General features: G+C 38.0%; 1 protein-coding gene across 5 annotated transcripts in view; it reads right to left on the bottom strand.

Moving 5' to 3' along the window:
- Positions 1-261: 261 nt before the first annotated feature.
- TRIO (trio Rho guanine nucleotide exchange factor) overlaps positions 262-16,146 on the bottom strand; it is a 501,384-nt gene continuing 485,499 nt past the window's right edge. For 4 of the 5 annotated variants that reach the window (XM_021008648.2, XM_021008649.2, XM_021008651.2 and 1 more), the window contains 9 exons: positions 13,649-13,896; positions 11,600-11,738; positions 10,136-10,163; positions 9,761-9,923; positions 9,098-9,219; positions 6,408-6,486; positions 5,888-6,088; positions 4,625-4,763; positions 262-2,666 (listed from right to left, as the gene is read on the bottom strand). In XM_021008648.2, the coding sequence (XP_020864307.1) occupies positions 2,127-2,666; positions 4,625-4,763; positions 5,888-6,088; positions 6,408-6,486; positions 9,098-9,219; positions 9,761-9,923; positions 10,136-10,163; positions 11,600-11,738; positions 13,649-13,896 (1,659 nt within the window). In that variant the 3' untranslated portion in view covers positions 262-2,126. Of the gene's footprint in view, positions 2,667-4,624; positions 4,764-5,887; positions 6,089-6,407; positions 6,487-9,097; positions 9,220-9,760; positions 9,924-10,135; positions 10,164-11,599; positions 11,739-13,648; positions 13,897-16,146 lie in introns of those variants that run through there. The other variant, XM_021008653.2, reaches the window with a different exon arrangement.

Genomic DNA, 16,146 nt, shown 5'->3' with positions numbered 1-16,146 from the left:
CACTATATACATGCTTATTTCCTTCCTTTGCTCTTTCCTAAAGATAATATCAATGATTTGAAATGCTTCCAGACATGGAGGAGGGGAAGAGGGGATCTGATAAACTGGATTGATTTGGTCTTCAAAGGAGAGTTCACACATCACTGCCAGCAAGTACTCAAAAGATCATTATGCAGCTAAAGGTCACCACTTATTGGGGGAATGTTTAGGTCAGTGTAATTCCAATGAAATAAAGCTGAATAAAAGGCCTAACACAAAAAATCAGGCAAATATGTCAAATATGTTTAATTTTTTAAAATAACTGATGGCAAAATAAAATATTTACATCACATCATACTGTGTAAACACGTCTCTGTACAAAGAAATGTACGTGCAAAATAATGTAAAAATTTAACTGAAATAATAAAAGAAATAATACACAAATAAAAGTTATGAGGTTACGAATACACATCCAGTTCTGAATTCATTTTTACTCTTAAAAAGTTTCTGTACAACTTTACAAAGAAGAAACAAAAAATCCAACAAAACTAATAAATAAAATACATTGGAAGTTGCAAAGCTAACTAAGCTGGTTTATGGCTCAAGACCCAGATGTCTAACTGGCTTGGGGATGTAGGCTGGTTTCCTATTTATTATACTTCACACAGTCACAGATAAAAAGACATCCAGGAAAATCCAAAGTAGCCCAGAAGCACATCCCTCTTCATTGAAAATACCTCCAACATCACCATTACCTTGGCCACAGTGACATAGGCATTGGATTCTGGTCTCATGGTGGCTGACCCTTGATTGGCTTTCTTAACCAAAGAACACAAAATTCAGTCAATTACTGTACAGAAAGTAAACAGATTCAAAAATATTAAAAAGTACTAAATGTCAAGATTGATTTTGGGAAAAAATAATACTTTGGCATTTTGAATAATAGTATAATAAATTTTAAAATGTTACCCTATTATCCAGTTTTAGATTTGGAATATGAAATCACTTTTTACAGTCCTCAAAACTGACAAGAATTTTTGCTATGTGTTAACTATCTTAAAAACTAATGGCACAGTGATACAACCCCTTCACCCCCCCACCCCCCCAAAAAGAAATCCCTTTAGTCACACACACAAAACCATAAAGCTCACCGTACTAAGTATGTGCTTTTTCTATATATTTATTACAGTTACAACAGAGGTCCTCATAAATAGTTGCATAAAATGTTAAAGCCACAACATTGCACATGATATGAAATCAAACAAAAAATCCCAATGAGTGCATTTACAGTATTTTCATCTGGCTGTATACTGCTCAACAATCTGACTGATGGGTTTGGTGAGACGTGGGAAGAGGTGGGGGGCGATAGGAGTAGGATCCGCCCTTGGAGTCCTTTTCTGATGGGCTAGTAAACTTTGACACTCCAACTGAAGGACCTGAACAGTGGTATGCCACTATTTAGGATGTTGAGGGGGTGGGGTGAGTTGAGGGTGAGAGGGGGAATTACAGACTGAAGGCAGGAACAGTCTATATACAAGTAAGGCCTACATTTTATCAGAGCAAAACGATTCATTCTATTTGTATGCAAAAGTTTGAGGTTGGATGCACTCAAAAGCCAACTCTGGTCTCAGTGCATTGCTATGCAAGATACAGATAGACGAGGCAACTGGACAAGCTCTACGACCCGGTTGAAACCAAGTTGCAAATGGAAGCCACATTAATGGATGACCATTTGAGTGAGTCTTCTCCAGATATGTGTCTTTGTTTTGTTCATTAATACCAGTGGTTTGAACATAGGCATTTATTTTTTCTTGAATAAATCTTGAAAATGTTAATTTTGCAAAACTCTATTCCTGTTCGTTTTGTTAAAAAAGTATCTTTTTTCTTTTTTGCAGAAACCTGAATAAAATACTGTGATACAGCAATGCTCTATCTGCCTTTTTGCAGAGTATAATGTTAAAGTCCTCCACCCCCAGCATAGCTTGCATCTATAAGTCCCAAGTACTGTTACTCACAGCTTACTTGGAATGCAATTTCACACGATGAACATACTAGCAGCTGATTGGCTGTGTTTTTTTTTCTCCTCAAAATTCAAATTAACAGTTGATTGGCAGGTGAAAGAGAATGAGAAAGAACTTCAAGATAGGTCAAACCCTAGGCAAAAGCCTGCTCTGTAAGAAGTTTTTGATGCTACGAATGGGTCGAACATCATTCTGGTGTTTTCGCCGCTCTATGAAAGAAGTCAGTCTTGATATATCAAGGCTATCAGCACTGTTGTTGCCCAGCTGCAGCCACTGATCCTGGAGGGAGAGTGCAGCAGAAGGACGCTGAGCCGGGTCATCTCGTAGTAGGAAGCATACAAAATCTTTGGCCTTCTGGCTAACTCCTTTAAAGTAGTCATCTGGGAAACTAAAGTCTAAGCGGCAAATGTTGAGGCATGTTTCTTCTACACTGTCATCCAGGAAAGGAGATACGCCACTAAGAAGGACATACGTGAGCACTCCAATACTCCAAGTATCTGAGGTAAGGGAGACAGGATTCCCAAGGATGATTTCGGGAGCTGCAAATTCTGGGTTCCCCAGTAACTGGTGGATATAGTAAGTTGTGTTGAGTTGGACTGCATCTCCAAAGTCAGCCAGTTTTATTGTTGGCTTAGCCAAGCTGTGATCCACCAGAATGTTTTCAGGCTAGAAAATGCAAGAAGGAAATGGTTATTTTGAAAAATCAACCACCTACCCACCCACCCACCCACCACTACCACCACCACCACCACCACCACCACCCACCACCAACAATAGCTAGCATTTAGATGATGCTTTAAAGTCTGCAAAGCATTTTGTAAGTATAAACTTGTTTGACCTTCACAACAACCCTGGAAGGCAGGTGCTATTATTATCCCCATTTTGCAGATGAGGTTAATTGAGGCAGACAGAGGTTAAGTAACTTCCCAAGGGTTACACAGCTAGTAAAAGTCTGAGGCCAAAGCTGAACTCAGGTCTTCCTGACTCAAGGTACCTTGCTTTATCCACTGTGCTAAAACAAATCCCACCTCACTCACCCCCAGCTTAGACTAATTTTATTATAACTCCATTCAATTTAACAAACTTTGCATTAGGCGCTATAGAAGACACAAAGACAGATGCTACTCATAAGAGTTGGAAGAGTAGTCAAAACTATTTACTTAAAGAGCAGGGTAAAACCTTTCTATGTTCAGCACAGATGCCCCTAAGGTTGCTGAGGAGAGGGAGAGCTCTAATGTGATTGAATTCTTTCATAAAATATGTGTGTGTGTGTGTGTGTGTGTGTGTGTGTGTATGCATGCAGGTGTGTCTGACTCGTGATTTCATCAGTGAAAGAGAACTTTCAGCTTGGAAACTCTTCATTTATACAGCAGATCAGCAGCTCACCTGTAACTTAAACATCTTAGAAAGTTGTTTGGAGATACTAAATGGTTAAGCAACCCAGCCTGTGTCTCAAACCCAGGTCTTCCTGACTCCAAGGTCCTCCACTGAATAGCTCCATGCTGCCTCTCTACATTCTGCACGACTTCACAAGTATTCCATTGGTCAAATAGCTTCCCCTGGAACTTAACTAAGAAAAGCCTTGGCTAAGGTTCCCTTTCACTGGCAATGCTGGCTTAAAAAGCTGGCTACCAAGTATCCACAAAAGGGATCAAAAAAGGCATTATTTTCCTTTTATAAGCTGATCGTGACTGCCCAAATCTATTCCTAAACATATTGTAAAATGGCTGAAACCTCAGAAAGTCTTACTGGGTATTTGAAAGACCTGAAGCATCTGTGCAATAGGTATTATGGATCATTTATATGCCTATGAATATACACTTGCAATGGAGAGATGCAGTGTATTTTTTTTTATTCACAAGCATATCAATAGGAGTCATGTCTAGCTATATATCTACATAGATGTAGAGAAATATATGGAAATCATAACCTAAAAAAAAGGAAATGTGAATTTATTGGGGTATGGACACTGAAAGGCATAGATGTATTGCCCTTATCAATGAGATCACAGGATCAAGTGAAATACAGTGTGTGCCAAAAGTCTTAGTGCAGTTTTAAGCTAACTTCTCCATGCTCTTTCCTCAGTTTCTCAAAGTAAAATCTCTTTGTTTTAATATTCCCTCTATTTATGGCAAATCCAAAACTGCCTCATGAGTTTAGGAACTACCATTCATTTGATGGGAAAGCTTAGCTTTCAGTAGCTTATTGCCGACAGGTTTTTTGCAGTGGGGAAAAATACCATGAATATGTACTCAAATGGAGGACAAAGATGTATTACTTTCTAACTTAAGTAACACTGAAATCTGTCAATCACCACCTGCCATACTGGAACCCTGAGATAATACTACATACTATGGAGCAGAATTCAATATATGACAGGTCCATCTTGAAATCTACTTTAGGTGGTTTATGAATTAAAATCTCGAAAGACTTGGAATTACATGGTTTGATCTGTTAAGCCAGTCCCAAGGGAATGGTTTTCAGGGATACCATACCAGGGAGGGTCCACTGTTTCTAGTCTGACAAGACTACTGTGTTCAAGAGAAGAGACAAATTTGCTGTTTGTGATTCAGTAAGAACTAAATTCTCATCCTAAGTCACCCAGAACTTAGCATTCCACTCACCTTTAGGTCCAGATGTACTATTCTGCAGTTATGAAGGTACTGCACGGCTTCCAGAATCTCTCCAAGATACATTCTAATCTTCCCTTCAGTGAGGTTCCCCCATCGCACAACACAGTCTAGAAGACGGCCTTGATCAGCCCTAGAATGTATAAGAACATCTGCTATGACACTGTTCCTATGTACAGTTCTTTGTCTGGATTCATGAAAAAAACTACCTTCTGTTTTTCTTTGGGTCTCCCCTAAAATTCATGTTTCAACAACTTTTCATGATTAGGCTTTCCTGCCTCCAGTGCATACTGCTGATCAATCAATCAATAAGTATTAAGCCTAACTATGTGCTAGTCACTGGGGATATAAGTACAATCTTTTTTTTGCAAGGAACTTCCATTCAAATGAAAGAGAACAAGTACATATAGAGATATGTGCATCTTTAATATAAAGTACATAAATGAATATTTACCAAGTAGTTAATAACAAAGTAGTTTGGGAGGGAGGGCACTAGAAGTTAGGGGAATCAGGAAAGGCTTCACGCAGAAGATAGAGTGTGAGCTGCATCTTAAGGAAGTGAAGGACTCTGAGGCAGAAGTATGGAGGGAATGCATCTTAGACATGTGGGAGGGCTAGAGCAAAGGCAAAGAGATAGAAGATAGAAGTGTTGTGTATGAGAACAGGGACGAGGAAGGTTTGGTTGGACTGCAAAGTGTGGGAAGGGAAGTAATGTCCAGTGAAACTGGAAAGATGGCATGGAGCCAGGTTGTGGAGGGTTTTAAACTGAAGTTCTTTTCTCTTTGAGAAAGCACACATTTAAGAACAATAATGGAAAAAAAAATCACGAGAAGTTGATTGTAGGGCTGAAGTAAGGTTGGAATCCCACCAGCTGGATTATAGAACCTTCCTAGATAATCAAATTCAGGGGTATTCTTCATACCAGTAACAATTCAGGGGTGAGTTATCTTTTCAAGTCCCTCTGAATTCAAGCATGCTTAGAACCACTGTCCCTAGGATGGTTGGGAACCAGTCTATAATGGCTGCAGAGGGTGTGTGACAACAGAATTTGTTAGGTCCCTATGGTCCCTGGTCAAACTATTTTTGTTTTGATTTTAGGAAAGCTCTAAAGCTCTTGTTTTTCATTTCCAATATATATATATATTTAAGGAATTCTGCTGAATTCAGAAAGATTCTATTTTTTCTTCCCTTCATTTATGAGAAAAAAAAAAGAAGCAAAGAGTTAGAAAGTGGTAATGACAGTGAGGTCCTACGCACATCTCTAAGACCAGGACATAACTGGTGGAAGTCTCAAACGTATCCAGGAGGCTAATCAGCAGGGGATGCTGGAGATTCTGCAGAACTCCAAGTTCATGGGTAACTTGGTCTCGTTTCATCAACTTCTTGTTCACAAACTTAGTGGCTACTGATCGCTTGGTTCCTTTCTGATCACACTTCTTAACAACAGAGAACCTGCCCCTAAAAAAAAGTTTAAATGGCAGTTAGAAAAGATCATTTTAGGGGATCTGCTATGGAGAACATCCTAATCTCTAAGAATTGATTATATTATCCAAGTATAACACTTAAAGCAACATGCAAAAATATTTTGGGGCTATTCAGAAGATACTATGCTACTGAGACATAAAGATGACAACAGGTTTGAATATGCTACATATATAATTAATAGCTGCTTGTAGGATATTGTAAAATATTACAATTAGGTCTAGCTAACTGAGTCATTTGGTTTGCTAAGTCCTATAGAATGCTCCCTGTATTTCAGAGAGTTTTTATATCATACCTGCCAAGCTCAGCCACTTCACTGTAGAGGGAATCAAAGTTGTCTTTCCAAATTACCATGATCCCATCACTTCCTGGACCTGAAAGAAAGAATACCTTTAACATCCTTCATCTAGTGTGAAAGCTTCAAATCTTGTAGATTCCTAATTACTCCTGTCTCACAGCCATCTGACCATGCAGTGGGGTGGCCTAGCATAGCGTTCCCTTCCAATGTAATGAATAATTATTAATAGCTTATTTATCTTTGTAGCTTTTCATCCAATAAATTTTAATTGAACTTTCTCTCCTAAGTAATGTCATATGAAATACTTTAAAATAACAACAACTTTGATTCAAACAAAGAAAATTATGGCTTTTTGAAGCTGCTTCTACCCACTTACAAAAGGAATGCGTTGTATAGCCCCTTTTCAGTACAATTTATTCACTAGGTCATTCTGAAACTTTGGCTATTTCTGTCAAGAAATGTCGAACTCCTGATACTAAAAAATGAAGGTTACACCTGAATAAATACATTGTCTACTTCCTCCATTTCTGCTCAATAGACTTTTTTTTAAAAATGCAGATCAAATGACACAATCATGACAGTCCAATGAACAAATAAACTCCTAGCATATTTTTAATGAATACATTTTTACCAGGGAATACAAAGCAGTATTGTTGCCTCCAAGACCACTTTTAGAATCTGATTTCAGAAAAGGACTAAGATAATAAAATCCTATTTGAATTCCCACTGAAATCTTCTTGATAATCCCCAGTCTCACATATTCATACAGGAAATGTTCCAAAACCAAATGGGAAAGTAGGTGTGCACTATGGGTGGGCAGCAAGGGTAAGAGAATGTATGGCTGGCTTGTGGCTCTGGGGAGTTTGTGGCAGTGGCCAACCTGATTACATAATCATGAAGGTAGTTAAATGTCTTATTTTAATTTAAAAAAAAAAAAGGAAAGGGAAAAAAAAGCAAAATGCTAAAAGTGGTGAACATGGCAGTTTTTTGTAGAAGACATTTGATGAAATGGGAAAATATTTCAAACCTACTTTTAGCAGCTCGAGGTTTACCCAGCTAGGTAGCTCTGCTATATATATATATATATATATATATATATATATATGTGTGTGTGTGTGTGTGTGTGTGTGTGTGTGTGTGTGTGTGCTTGCCTCTCTATAATTTTTCCCCATGAAGACCTGCAGTGTGAAGATGTTCAAATCCTTCAGAAGTCCCTTAGCTATCATAAGCTTCTGATACACTAAAATACCTACAGAATGTCTCTGCAGTTCCTTTTAAAAAAACCTCTTAATTCCTTTGGTCTCTGGTTGAAGTTAATCCTTCCATCTGATTTTATAATCCTAAAACCATTTTTCTGCATTGCTTAGATTTACTGAGTTTAAATTATATAGGTGAAAGGCACTCAGAGCCATTCCATTTCTTTAGGTTGAGTGTACGCAGAAGAACCGTTCACAGAGTCATAACTGAGGGTTGTGGACTGTTAACATCCCCAGACTTGCCATTTTATATTAGATTTTGTTGGAAGCTGCCATCTGTGCCACTTACAGGCTGTTAGGAATGCTGCTTCTCCTGGAAACAGTTGGCTCCCTCAGCCCTAAAGCAGGCCAGATATATTAAATAAGAGCTTTCAGTTTCATATACAAGGTGTCCCAGAAGTCTTAGGGCAGGTTATAAGCTCAAGTAGCTTAAAGTTTTAATAGCTTAAGGTATAAGACAAAGTATAAGACAAAATAGAATAAATGTACGATAGGTACTACGCAAACCATATAATACATGCTCTTTTAGCTCAGTGTTTCTTTCTGCTCCAAGGGACTCCATCTTCCTAGGACTAACTATGGACTTTATTTAGGGTTTTTCACTGCAAGTTTCAGAGCCCATTCTGATACTGAAACCAAAAAATATCTTATATCTATTGATCCACAGTTCATTAGGTAACTCGAAAAACTAATATGTTAATACATTTTTTGAGGACAGGAATACATCTTATTTAGAAAGTAAGCACTTTGAGGGCCGAGACTATCTTACTTTTGCATTTGTATTCCTAGCACTTAGCAGTGCTTGGCTCATACACAGTTAAGTGCTAAATACATGCTTTTGTTTTGTTCATTTATCTATTTTTCTTTGTAGACTTAATAAATGCTTGTTGAACTTGAATAATATAAAGAGAACTGGGTTAGCAGTACATATTTTAACAGTGGCCTTACAGAGATAATACCTCTGCCTTTGTTGTTCTAACCCAAAGATCAATAATCTAGAATCTTGGTGCTCTCTAAGCATGTCACCATCTCCATAACCACCTCCCTACCACTTAGGACAGTTGCCACCTGCTGCCACGCAACTTAGGCCCACCATCCCTAAGATTTTAAAAGAACAGGAGTAGCTACTTTGAATATAACCTTTGAAAGATTGCCTAACATTCTTCTAGACCTTTCATGACTTCATGATGTGAATTTGCAGGCTATGGTAAACTATTACATAAGATATTTTCCAAACAAACAGGATATTATGGTGCCTCTTTAATTATACCATACAAGCGACTACCCACATTTGTGATATAGGCTAGCCCTGCTTGTACAGTGAAAGCCTGAATGGCACACATACTCACTTTGTCCTACCTACCCAACCTTCATTCTGAAAGTCCTAAAAGAGCTTCAGAGGCAGTTTTAGCCAACAATTGTGTAACTTACCTAGAACTCTCAGACTGGCTGACGATGATACTGAACCCATGTCATTCACAGCTATACATGTATAGATACCATCATCTTCTGTGGTCACACCAATTATTTTCAGAGTGGCCTCTCCTAAATCACTGCCAAACATATTAATCCCATATTAGAATTTCTTGTCATGAAGCAGACACTGGAAACCCTGTTAGATCCTTATCCTTCTTGTATGTCCATGTGTGCACACATAACACACACACATGCACCGTCCTAATGGAGAGGCAGTGAGCTGTAATGGATGGAGAGCCTGCCTCCAGGTCAGGAAGAGTGGCCTCAAATCCTGTCGGGGACACTTATTAGCCACATGATCATGGGCAAGTGACTCAACTTCTCAGACTTGTTCTGTGAAGTTTAGATTCAGTCAAAGGGCTGCACTTGAAAACCTGGAGGGCCCCATGTGGCTTCGAGGCCATAGGTTCCCCTCCCCCAGTTGGGACTTCTATACTAAGCCATTTACTTTGATGAAGAAAGCTCTCACACTAGTAGCCTTCCAGAACAAATGCATAGGTTCTTCCTATATTCAGGTAAATGCAGTGAACACAGGTGTTAAACTTTGTTTCTTATTTGTATTCTATCACACTATTACCTTAGTAAGTGAAGCTAACATAAGATTAAGAATTGGCATACCTGTATGAGATGCTGTAGTGTCCATTACTGTTCAATGTGTTGTGTTCAGGGCCTTTCCAAATTATGGAAGCTTTGGGGCGACCACAAACTCTACATCTAAGAACAATGGTCTCTCCTGTCTCACATGTTACCTCACTCAATGGTATTATAAATTCTGGGGGAACTGAAAAGGAGAATGAACGAATTAATCACCAGTGAACTACCTAGTCCTCATTATTCCCCCTCCCCCCAAACAAAAGAATGAGCGTATTTAGTTTAAATAGCCATGCAAGCCCTAAATTCGAAAAAAAAATATCCCTTTAGGATGCTTTAATGGGTTAAAAATTCTCTTCCAACCAATTACTATGAATCCTAGAAACCAAAAATGCTACTTACCATCATAAATGTAGTTGGGATTAAGAAGCTGAAACAGAAAACAAAATAAAACAATTATAATCCAAAGGATGGATTATTTTAAGGACAGTTGGTTTCAGTTCCTATACTAGAATTATTTTCTAAAGATATAAAAAGTAGTAATTTGACCTAGAAATAAAAATGATGCAAAGTGTTTTTAACTATTTTTGAACACAACGTGGAAGCTTTATGCTGCAATGACTGTATGCTTTGTCTTTAAAGCATAAAAGTGATGCTTAAACTTAATATGCTTTGCTTTTTCTTTAATGTAAAGGGCTTCTTTTTCATAATATTGTTATAGTTCTTCTTGGTCTACTCATTCCACCCTGCATCAATTCAAACAAGTCTTCTCTGAAATTGTCCTTTTCATAATTTCTTATGACAAAACAATATTCCACTATACTCATACACTATAATTTGTTCACCTACTCCCCAACTGATTGGCATCCCCTTAGTTTTCAGTTCTTTTAGACATGGGTAATGTAGGAATTTGTTTTCCTTGACTATGCATATAGTGACAGGGGTTACTATATTTAACATATTCATAACAGTGGTTTTGATTTTTTTGGAGGGGGGGAGATAAAGAGAAAGAAAATAAATGCTTAATGGAAAAAATAAAATTTAACTAAGAAAAAGGAACGCTCTCTTACCCTCCCCCCCACCTTCAGCCCCAAAATAAACTATTACATTAATTCAAATTTTTCAAATCTTTGGGTACCTTGGGACAACCTATGTTATATTTATCTTTGTATCAAAGTACTGTGGATATTTTTCACAAACAGGAGCTAAGTGAGGCATTCTCTTTTTCCCATCTAATGAAAACTCCCATTTCCCATGGATCCGAAGTTTGAAGGAATCCAATTATAATGGATTAAAGTAGTTTATAAAAAAGATTAACCCTTTAGGGGAATATTTACATTTTAACAGAAAAGTAACTTACCCCAAGCTGGAAGAAGGAAAGCCTTCCTACTTGGTCTCTGGGTGTACAGAGGAGTACACCTGACCCTAGGTGCTTTTCTAGTTCCTCTTCTCTATCTCTTTCATATATTCTGGGGCTTTCTTTTTGTTACTTTTGTTTTTGTCCCACCATGAGCCCAGCAGTATTTCATGTATATAATGCCATAGATGGGCTTAAGAAACACCACTGGCAAAGCGTAAGGCATACAAAGGAGAAAAAGAAAAAAGGTGGAGGGAGAAGGAAGGGAGTGGAAATTATGGAAAGAGTGATAAGGAGGAGTAAAGGAAGAGGATAGAAATTATGGCATAGGTTGTAGCTCTCTGATATAATGGCATCCAGTACAAAAGTAGAACAGGGCACAGTTACCACAAATGCATTTAATTTAGCAACTGCATATTCTTGGCCTCCTTTGCTTGGTGCATGGCTAATCTTGGTGGTGTATGCATTTGGAAGAACACTCAGCACTTTCAGAAGACACTTTCACTGACCTTCACAGAAACTTTGTTAGTAAGTCCTTCTCGTGATTTGCGGTAACCATTTTCTAATTTGCCTTCCCTTTTGCCGTCTTTATCTTTTTTCTCAGATTTTTTCCTTAAACGGAGTGCTGTGTGCCAAGATGTTGACTTCCTAGAGGAAAATAAAATGTTATGTTAAATATTGTTCCCTTTTAAAAATGTTCTACAAAGAATCTTTGGAAGAAAATTCATTTGACTGACAGAAACTATTGTAGAAGAAAAATATTAAGCTGTTGGGTATGAAGAGCTAAGCAAAAAACACTCAGCTAAATAAAGTTTCCTCTGCTTTAATATAATAACAACAAAATCACAAGAATTCAACATCATCAATCTCTTATATTCAAAAAATGTATGCAATAGAAGTTGACATCTTAAAAACTGAGATATAAAAAGGCCTATGAAAGGAATTATTTTCCCCTTGAGAAAATTAAGAAAAAAAACAACAATGATGGGATCCTTGAATATGAACAGAGTTTGAGAAAACTAAAAACATAAAACAGCTCGTAGAAACCTAGAAATGTTGTGGGAGAACAGACCTCTGATCAAGCTCTTCTTTTTCTTAAATGGCAAAACTTAGTGACTTGAGAGCTCTTCCCATACCCTAAAGGCACATAATTATGCTGAGATACTCCTGGGTGGCAGTTAGTAATCCGAATTGCACGGAAACATGACTGCATTTAGTTAGCAATATAATTGTAACAAACACTACAGAGACTGTTTGGTTTTAAAATCTATTTATTTATCCTATTAGAAGCTGGTTGCCTTTTCATTTTTAAAGACCCATTTATGCTTGGATTTTATGGGACCAAGCAGGGGATTCCATTTGGCCAACTTTCTACAACAATGGAATATGTCTCAGAGAAATTCAGGAGAAAAAGAGGTTTCATCATTGCTGTTATGAAGCTAGGAACCAAGCTCCATTTTGCTAAAAATTATGTTTACTACAACATAAGTTTCCAATTTTTTAATTATTGAGATTGACCAAGGAGGCTGATTTTCAAGGATAAACTGTTGAACCAATTTCCTTACTGCAGTCACACATTAAATACCACCCCCTCAGAATGATTAGTTACGTAACCCTGGAACACACATTAACAGTTTTAGAGACACTGCGTAGAGTAAATTTCCTCTAGGATTAAATAAAAACTGTTTGCTGTTCCCCATATGTGATACATTCTCTCCTGTCTCTGAGCCGTTGCTCATGCGTGGGATGCACTCTCTCCTCACCTGTGTCTGCCTTCCAGAATCCCCAGGTGCCTTCAAGTCTCAGCTCAAATACGACCTCCCAGCAGCAAAAGGACTATTCTGATCCTCTTCCCACAAGACATTACTTTGCGTTTTGTTTTACTTATCTGCATCATGCTGTTTTTCCCAAAGACGACGTCAGACTATTTTGCTTTTAATCTCTGCATCCTAGCCCCTAGTATAGTATAGTAGAGACTTAATCAATGCTTGCTGAATGAAGGAAGACTATACCTTTTTTTTGGTGATCTGAAAAATCTATTCACTGGTGAATATAACTACTAAGAAACTAATAGGAAATAACTATTTCCTAGCAGACAGATGAGTTTCAGGGACAAATGCACTGATCCTGGAGTTATGAAAATCAAGTTTAAAACTGGGATGTGATACTTATTAACTGTGTGATCATAGAGAGGTCATTTAACTTGTCTGAGCCTCAATTTCCTGATGTATAAAATGAACATGATAATATTTGCATTCCTGACTCCATAGAGTTGTTCTGAGGGAGGCACTTCATCAATCTGAAAGTGCTATAAATACAAATTACCATTATCACCTTTGCAGATACTGTATGCTATTATCTGGATTACATATCACAATTAGAATTTAATCTTGCACTAATACGCCCCCAGTCTTTTCTTCAAATGTAATTCTTACTTCAAATGTGATTCCTAATTGTAATTTGTTAATCTCACTGGCCTCATGTGTCCCTACTTTTCTTTCACTCCCCCACCCTTTTTGCCACCCTCCCACTCCTTTCATGAAACCAGAGATGCTCACTTCATAGTGCCATCAGGGTTCTCTATGATGACTGCACTGGTATGCCCCAGGACATAGCCGGGAATCCAGCCCTCTGCTGCGGGACATTGGTCAGTGGCGGCTCGGAACACCAAAAACATGTTCTGTTGATTGCTGGCTAGAATTTGCACGACCTCTCCTTGATAGACATTGATCTCATCCTCCTTCACTGCCGTGTAATCGTGTGTCACCAGCATGGTGGAGATATTGCTACTGCTGCTACTTTCACTCTATGAAAGGAGAGGGGACAAAATGTAATGCTGACAATGATGAAACCAGTTGTTAATCTGTACCATGGTTACGTGACCTAGAGTTACACACAAGATATACAGAGAAACAGTAGTCTTGGCTTTTCCTTCAGACCTCCTTTAGCTCATCTCAGTCATCTTTTTTCAACAACAGTAACAAGAACAACAACAAATCCATATGGCTCTAGAATGGTGTTTAAAAGGCCTTAAAAAACCTGGTTCCATTACTAGTCTTTTATTCATTCTGAAAGGTTTATTGATGCCACGGGCTTATCTTCCTTTTGTTCCCTGACAGAGCATCGTTCTTCTGGAGACTGATGTTGGAAAGCTAAGAACAACATGATTTTGAGGAACTCTAGTAGTACAAATATGACTGTGACTGTGACTGTGACTGTGTGTGTGTGTGTGTGTGTTTATATATGTGTATTTTTTAAAATGATGATTTGATTTCTTTAAAAAAAGTGACGAAGGTTGATATTCCACTTGTCTCATGGGTTAGGTATAATGGAGGTATCTAAATCTAAAATCAGTTCCAAGTAGGTACATTATGGGGATTAAATGACTTAATTTCTTGATATGCCACCAATACATTTCAAAATATTTTTCTCTGTCTATTTCTTGGCAAACTAGAATATGCAACATCTGGAAATCCAACTGCCTACCATTTTGCTTTCATGCAAAGCTGCAGTAGGGTTTGTGGTCTACCTAATATGCTCCCAGAGCTCCAAGGTCCTATGTATACACTGGCAGTAGATGTGTATCATGCAGCATGGCAGAGCTGGTATATGTGCTGGCAGCCAATACAGAATAGCTTATCTTATTCATTCACCACATACAGACTGAAAACATTGTGGTGAATCCTTCCCCCATGATGTCCCTCTTCCCCATTTTTCTCTCTTAAAAAAAAAAAAGAAGGCCCATGGTAGGAGAAAAAGGGCAGTATGTTTTTGACAGGGACATATCACATATAACTTTGTAAAAATTAGGTCCTGGAGAATGGATACCCAAGGAATAAAACCACCTTCATTCTTCAGCCATAGTAGCTGGATGTTTGCCAAACAGCTGTCATCATAATGTCCCTAATGTTCTCATTGAAATGGTATGTATGAGCTTGTGCTACATGACCACTGGTCCTTCTGGCCCAGATTCTACAGTGGAACGGGTATAAGCTGCTGAGTGGAAGAAGGGAGTAGAAAATGTCCATCATTTTTCTGCCTCCTTGCTGTGCAAATGCACTTCTAGTCTGAGTGGCAAGAGTCCTAGGCTTGGAGTCAAGACAGACCTTGATTCAATCCTGCTTGTAATATTTCCTAGCTGTGTGACCACGGGGAAGTCACTTAACCTTTCTCAGACTCAGTTTCCTTATCTACAAAATAATACACATAATATTCACTTCTCAGATTGCTGTGAGAGTAAATGGAAAGTTGTACGTGATGTGCTTTGTAAACCTTAAAGTAGTATATAAAAGTTAGTTGTTATTATTAGTAGAGGTACAGGAGGGAGGAAGAAGCAGAAACTAGTGGCTCTTAAAATACACCTTGACAGATGCTTCTTTCACCTTCCATCACTGCCATATAATCATATACTACCATCATGGGGAGTCAACCCCCTTCAATAACTGCTGAATAATGTAGAAATTCCTTATTCACAGAAGTCAACTTTCTCTGCTTCTGACATCCTACCAGTGATCCTCTGGGTAGAAGATTTTGTGGTTTCAGGAACAAGGACTATTCTCCAGGCACTGGATTTTTAAAGAAGATCATCTTTAAAACAGTTCATTTGAATCTGTTGGAAATTCACTAATAACAACATTCCAAAAATGCATGAGCTAGTATCATTTCTCCCTCTGAATTCAAACATGGTGTTTTAGGAATTTTGGTTTTGCATTACCAGACTTGAGTCTGAGATAAGCTCACTCTCTCATAGATCCATTAAGTTTCTCTACTCTGAAACTATTTTAAATCTCCCCATCTCCTTCCTACTCTAATGTGTTTTAAAAGCTAATGCATGATTATCATCTTATCTACTTAAATAACCTAAAGACATTGGGGTCTTGTCATCTACCCTACCACTATGTTCTTAGTACTTAAAAGACCTTTCCATCTACCGTTCATCTGAACTTTTCTATTAAAAAAAAATAAAAAGCTAATGCATGAATGAAGAATTGAATGAGGGACTGATATCCCTACCTCAAAGCCTCAAGTGGATAACATAACATAACATAACTCACCT

The sequence above is a fragment of the Phascolarctos cinereus genome, unplaced genomic scaffold (assembly GCF_003287225.1).
Source record: "Phascolarctos cinereus isolate Bilbo 61053 unplaced genomic scaffold, phaCin_HiC Scaffold_4;HRSCAF=312, whole genome shotgun sequence".
Lineage (NCBI taxonomy): Eukaryota > Metazoa > Chordata > Mammalia > Diprotodontia > Phascolarctidae > Phascolarctos > Phascolarctos cinereus.
The sequence above is the reverse complement of the archived record's forward strand: the minus strand, read 5'-3'. Positions and strand labels throughout refer to the sequence as shown.